The sequence below is a fragment of the Ostrea edulis genome, chromosome 7, assembly GCF_947568905.1.
Source record: "Ostrea edulis chromosome 7, xbOstEdul1.1, whole genome shotgun sequence".
In the NCBI taxonomy this organism is placed as follows: Eukaryota; Metazoa; Mollusca; class Bivalvia; order Ostreida; family Ostreidae; genus Ostrea; species Ostrea edulis.
In genome coordinates, this window is record NC_079170.1 from 15,487,641 (window position 1) to 15,494,468 (window position 6,828).

The 6,828-nt window shown below is 35.3% G+C and overlaps 1 protein-coding gene across 1 annotated transcript in view; it reads left to right on the top strand.

Annotated features, from left to right (window-relative positions):
• Positions 1–6,828, top strand: part of LOC125653901 (cysteine-rich with EGF-like domain protein 2-B) — an 18,812-nt gene extending 11,984 nt beyond the window's left edge. Inside the window, exons 8-10 of the mRNA XM_056143461.1 lie at positions 3,163–3,246; positions 3,888–3,983; positions 4,900–6,828. Of these exons, the coding sequence (XP_055999436.1) occupies positions 3,163–3,246; positions 3,888–3,983; positions 4,900–5,045 (326 nt within the window). The 3' untranslated portion in view covers positions 5,046–6,828. The remainder of the gene's footprint in view (positions 1–3,162; positions 3,247–3,887; positions 3,984–4,899) is intronic.

Here is a 6,828-nt window from a genome sequence, read left to right on the forward strand (position 1 = left end):
GAGGAATGTGTAAGTAAGGAAAATTAAACAGGGAAATCAGAGGAGGAATGTGTAAGTAAGGAAAATTAAACAGGGAAATCAGAGGAGGAATGTGTAAGTAAGGGAAATTAAACAGGGAAATCAGAGGAGGGATGTGTAGGTAAGGGAAATTACAGGGGGAAATCAGAGGAGGGATGTGTAGGTAAGGGAAATTACAGGGGGAAATCGGAAGAGGAATGTGTAGGTAAGGGAAATTACAGGGGGAAATCGGAAGAGGAATGTGTAGGTAAGGAAAATTACAGGGGGAAATCAGAGTTGGGATGTGTAGGTAAGGGGAATTACAGGGGGAAATCAGAGGAGGAATGTGTAGGTAAGGGGAATTAGAGGGGGAAATCAGAGTTGGGATGTGTAGGTAAGGGAAATTACAGGATAAATTAGAGAAAGAATGTGTAGGTAAGGGGAATTACAAGGGGGGATTTGAAAGATGGATGTAAAGGTAAGGGATATTATTCTGGAAACTGTGAGAGGAGTTTATAGGTTAAAAGGAATTTATATGGAAATAATCAGAAGAGGGATACGTACTGTGGAAACAGTCAGATGAAGAGGGTTTGTAGGTATGGGGAGTAACTGTGAAAACAGTTTATGTAAGGGGAATAGCTATAGAAACAGTCAGAGAAAGAAGATTTGTAGGTATGGGGAGTAACTGTGAAAACAGTTTATGTAAGGGGAATAGCTATAGAAACAGTCAGAGAAAGAAGATTTGTAGGTATGGGGAGTAACTGTGAAAACAGTTTATGTAAGGGGAATAGCTATAGAAACAGTCAGAGAAAGAAGATTTGTAGGTATGGGGAGTAACTGTGAAAACAGTTTATGTAAGGGGAATAGCTATAGAAACAGTCAGAGAAAGAAGATTTGTAGGTATGGGGAGTAACTGTGAAAACAGTTTATGTAAGGGGAATAGCTATAGAAACAGTCAGAGAAAGAAGATTTGTAGGTATGGGGAGTAACTGTGAAAACAGTTTATGTAAGGGGAATAGCTATAGAAACAGTCAGAGAAAGAAGATTTGTAGGTATGGGGAGTAACTGTGAAAACAGTTTATGTAAGGGGAATAGCTATAGAAACAGTCAGAGGAAGAGGGTTTGTAGGTATGGGGAGTAACTGTGAAAACAGTTTATGTAAGGGGAATAGCTATAGAAACAGTCAGAGGAAGAGGGTTTGTAGGTATGGGGAGTAACTGTGAAAACAGTTTGTGTAAGGGGAATAGCTATAGAAACAGTCAGAGGAAGAGGGTTTGTAGGTATGGGGAGTAACTGTGAAAACAGTTTATGTAAGGGGAATAGCTATAGAAACAGTCAGAGAAAGAAGATTTGTAGGTATGGGGAGTAACTGTGAAAACAGTTTATGTAAGGGGAATAGCTATAGAAACAGTCAGAGGAAGAGGGTTTGTAGGTATGGGGAGTAACTGTGAAAACAGTTTGTGTAAGGGGAATAGCTATAGAAACAGTCAGAGGAAGAGGGTTTGTAGGTATGGGGAGTAACTGTGAAAACAGTTTGTGTAAGGGGAATAGCTATAGAAACAGTCAGAGGAAGAGGGTTTGTAGGTATGGGGAGTAACTGTGAAAACAGTTTGTGTAAGGGGAATAGCTATAGAAACAGTCAGAGGAAGAGGGTTTGTAGGTATGGGGAGTAACTGTGAAAACAGTTTGTGTAAGGGGAATAGCTATAGAAACAGTCAGAGGAAGAGGGTTTGTAGGTATGGGGAGTAACTGTGAAAACAGTTTGTGTAAGGGGAATAGCTATAGAAACAGTCAGAGGAAGAGGGTTTGTAGGTATGGGGAGTAACTGTGAAAACAGTTTGTGTAAGGGGAATAGCTATAGAAACAGTCAGATGAAGATGGAATGTAGCTAAAGAAGATTCATGTGGAAACAGTTGTCAGAGAAGTGATTGTAGGGAGTAGGAATCAGTGCTCTCACTGGACCAGAATTCCCTTTCGCCACTTTTTCGGGGAGTGGCGCGGCACAAATAATCACATGCTTTACAATTATTTCCATCATATTATATATTATTTTATTCATTACACTTATTTTAGCATTTTGAATCAGTTACATTACTTAATCATATCCAGCTACCATACCTAAACATTTCTTTCTGAAATAATAAAGAAGTTGATTTGTTTGATAAATTCTATTTTGGAAATCAAAATTCAGATAATAAATCATATAAATATAAACTTCATGATGCTACACCCCTCCGTGAAAACATTGTGTACATTGGCCGAAATGCAGATGTCACAAAACATCAAGCCCAATTTAGAGTCGTATCTCAACCATTCCCTGTTAAATTTCCGTTTTTGTATGGAAGATTTTGCAATTTGGACACAATCAGATGTTTGAGCAGGTGGGGTTGACAGTAAAGCCAAACATAGATATTTTTTTTAATTTTAGACTGACTAGGGTCAGAAGCTACAAGTTTAGTGTCAAAATAGAATAGGGTGCATAGTCTTATGAGATTAGCATTTTTATACTGTTGCGCACCGAACTTCAAAGAAAATTATTTATTAAAATTGCTATGTCCACATCAATGGTGACCGACCGCATTGTTTAGGAAATATTCTAACTAAAATCAAACACATCAAAATTAAAATCTTGTAATCAACGAGCTTTGCAGCAAAAACAAACAATTGATGTATTCATATATACATTATACACAATAATACAGCCAATTTAATTACCGGTCGGTTCTCTGGTTAAGAATTGACATTAATGTGGAGATGATAACACGATAATGAATAAGACTTTAAATGTTAAACAATTGACCACAGCAGGCTAAAAGCTGTCCGATGTACTTTATTACATAATCACCCACTTTTTTGCAGCCATAAATTACCTGAGACCGTAACCAGCTCTGTGTGCACTGGAGCGACGCGAGATTTCCGGTCGCACACGTGGACTGAATAAACAGATTTTGACTGCATAAACAAACAGGCGATAATGTGTCACTTGACAAAGGATTAAAAATACAATTTATTGCAAAAAGGGATTTTCACCACTTTCAATTTTTTTTCGCCATTGTTGAAAAAAATTCGCCCAGCTCGAGCAATGGTAGGAATTACTGTGGATATTATTGTACATGTCCTCCATTTTCTATTCTTAAACAGTTTTTGTCAAATTTTGGTTTCCAGATGTGGATGAATGTGAATTTGATTCTGCCAAATGTTCAGAAGATGAATACTGTTCGAATACTGTGGGATCGTTTTACTGCGGCAGTGAGTATTAATACTGTGTGATCGTTTTACTGCGGCAGTGAGTATTAATACTGTGTGATCATTTTACTGCGGCAGTGAGTATCAATACTGTGTGATCCTTTTACTGCGGCAGTGAGTATTAATACTGTGTGATCGTTTTACTGCAGTAGTGAGTATTAATACTGTGTGATCGTTTTACTGCGGCAGTGAGTATCAATACTGTGTGATCGTTTCACTGCGGCAGTGAGTATCAATACTGTGTGATCGTTTCACTGCGGCAGTGAGTATCAATACTGTTTGATCGTTTTACTGTGGCAGTGAGTATCAATACTGTGTGATCGTTTTACTGCGGCAGTGAGTATCAATACTGTGTGATCGTTTTACTGCGGCAGTGAGTATCAATACTGTGTGATCGTTTTACTGCGACAGTGAGTATCAATACTGTGTGATCGTTTTACTGTGGCAGTGAGTATTAATACTGTGTGATCGTTTTACTGCAGTAGTGAGTATTAATACTGTGTGATCGTTTTACTGCGGCAGTGAGTATTAATACTGTGTGATCGTTTTACTGCAGTAGTGAGTGGAATAATGGAGTACATTGTATTCCGAATTAGACATGGGAGAGCTCTGCTGTATTGCACATGTATGAATTCTTCTTTTAGAATGTCACTCTGCTTGTGATGGCTGTACTCAGTATGGAGCAGATAAATGTAGAGCGTGTTCAGAGGGATACACACTGACAGACAACACGTGCTCTGGTGAGTGTTTGACAATTGCATTCTGATCTGTTCTTGAAATTTTTAAAATGAGATTGCACACTGCATTCAATAATTGTACACAATATTTTGGCATACTCAAAATTTAGCACAAGTGAAAGTCATGAACAATTTTGGCACAATCATATTATAAAATTTTTAATTTAATCCATGAAATAATCCATAATACCAATCTCATTTCAAATTTAATTCATGAAATAACACAAATATATTTTTTAGTTGTATGTCATGAAATTTGATAAATTTTCTGATTTTTGAATTTGGAAAAATATATATTTTTTTAGAGATATGTCTTTCATCAGTTTGATGTCTAAAACAATAAAGTTGAATTTTGATTCTCTAAGTTAGATTTAGTGCATTGGCCCAATTTCCCGAAAATGATACTGTAAATGTGGAAATTTCTGTTAGGGGTTATTTACAATAAATATGTAATTACAAGATTTTCATGTAAATTACCCCACACATACTATTGCCATAGCTGTGCAATTTATTAATTACATATGATACTGACAAACCTTATGCAAAGGGTTTGTAGAGGAAATATGTGTAATTACTAATTAACAACCCACAGACATATCCAAATTTACAGTGTGCAAAAATATTTCCAATTGAAAAAGGGTGTTATAACTTGATATATACATTTTAATTTTTATGCTGTGTACTAGCAAGTTTTTGACCTGTATTATTTATTACAGTTGATAGAATTAACTTTAGGTTACATACTAATATATATATTTATAATTATAACATGTATCCCAGTTATAAATTGGCTTTATGGGCTCTATGACAATAAGAGCTAAAAGGGCAAATATAAATAGGAGACAAAATACTCCAGCATAATCCAAGTACTGAGTATTAAAGATCTTACACTGTAACCATGACAATAAAATCTTGACAGATGTGGATGAATGCTCAGTTGATGCCAATCTATGTGCTGGAGAAAATCGGAAGTGTGTTAACAATCCCGGAAGCTACTCTTGTTCCTGTGATGAAGGATATATTGAAAAAGAGGACAAATGTATTGTGAAACCAAAAGGTTTGTAGATTAAGTGTCAGTCAAGATTAGAATTCTTTTTTGCAATGTTTTGTTAGCATGAGTAATATACTGTATAAGCAGAATTTTTAGCAAAGATTTGATTTTGACATTTTGGCATTATTAACAAGGGTGTTTAGATTGCTAAAATTGAATATCGTGATCAATTCATTCTGCATCATAGGTAATAGTTATCTCTCTTGGAATTATAAAGTCGCTAAAATTAGCTCTCACTAAATATAAATACCCATTTTTATGGGGAAAATCGCTAAATTTGTGGCTTTTGCGAAAAGTTATACGATATTTAGAAGTGAAATCATGTTAGTTTTTGAAAACCAAATCTTTGTGTATTGCTTCTTCTGAATATGGTGTCACCTAAGGTATTTTTGAACAATTTGATATCAGTTGCATTGCAAAATTTCATTAGTTGAGAAAATCATTAGACAAATGGTTTTCTTGTAGAAGCAGTGTGGCTTTTCAGTTTTAGAATTAATGCATTTAAAGCAATAAAAGCTGTAATTTATAGTATGAAAATAAAAAGTAAGGCAACCAGTAAAATGGCATGTTTATCATCTCATTGAATTAGGACTAGTTAGTAATTAACCTGTCAAATCATTTTGATTTCTGAATTACTGTCTCGCTGACGGTGTTTTCCATTCATAATCATAGTATGCATTGAACCCAGAGGTCAACAGTTAGAAATGTAGTCACTGCACACATGCAAGTTTCGTAAACAAGTCAGGAAGAGAGAGTTCATCTCATTGATTCTGCATGAAAGAGATTCAAATTTACATAGTTATTACTTTTTCCCACTTTAATTCATTGATGACATGATAGAATTAGCAAAAACAAATAAAATTCACAGTCACTAATGTCTGACATCATCTATATATAACTGTTTTATCAGAGTCACATCTAAGTTCAGTAATCATCGCTATCGTGTCCAAGAGATAATTACATGTACATGTAGGCGGTGATCGTTTCAAAGGAAAGTGCACAGCATGATGCAATTCATCAGTGTTACTTGTTTATCATGCTGAATTTTTTATCCTTTCTCTTAGTGTTAAGGGGTGTCAACTTTGTGTTAATTGATGTTTATGGAGACCAGCAAAATATTAATGTCAGTTAGAGCTGGCATCGCTTTAAAGTGTGAAATGTTTGGTCGACAATAGAAAACCATGTTATGACAATAGAAAACCATGTAATCGAGATAGAAAATCATGTTATGGGGATAGAAAATCATGCTATGGGGATAGAAAATCATGTTATGGGGATAGAAAATCATGCTATGGGGATAGAAAACCATGTTATGGGGATAGAAAATCATGCTATGGGGATAGAAAACCATGTTATGGGGATAGAAAATCATGCTATGGGGATAGAAAACCATGTTATGGGGATAGATGGGGATAGAAAATCATGATTGGGGATAGAAAATGATTTGGAATACATTTGCTTATTCATGAATGACTGTATGTATTATCAAGCATAAACTATACCTAACCATTTTCTTCCTTCATAACTTGGTCAGCATTTACCTTCATTTCACAGGAATATCTTCCCTTCCCACCCCCACCCCTCAAAAACACCATTAAAACCATGTACCCATAACTTGACATGTATTATAGATATGAAAAATACCCTTGATTTGCTTTTAAGAAGAATATAGCCTGTAAACATGGTAAATTTCTGATTCAAATAACATTTTCAAACTTTAAGGCAGATTTTTCAAAGTTTGCATGTGAAATTGTAATGCAGATATGTTACTGTATAGTCTGTTACTGTATAGTCTGG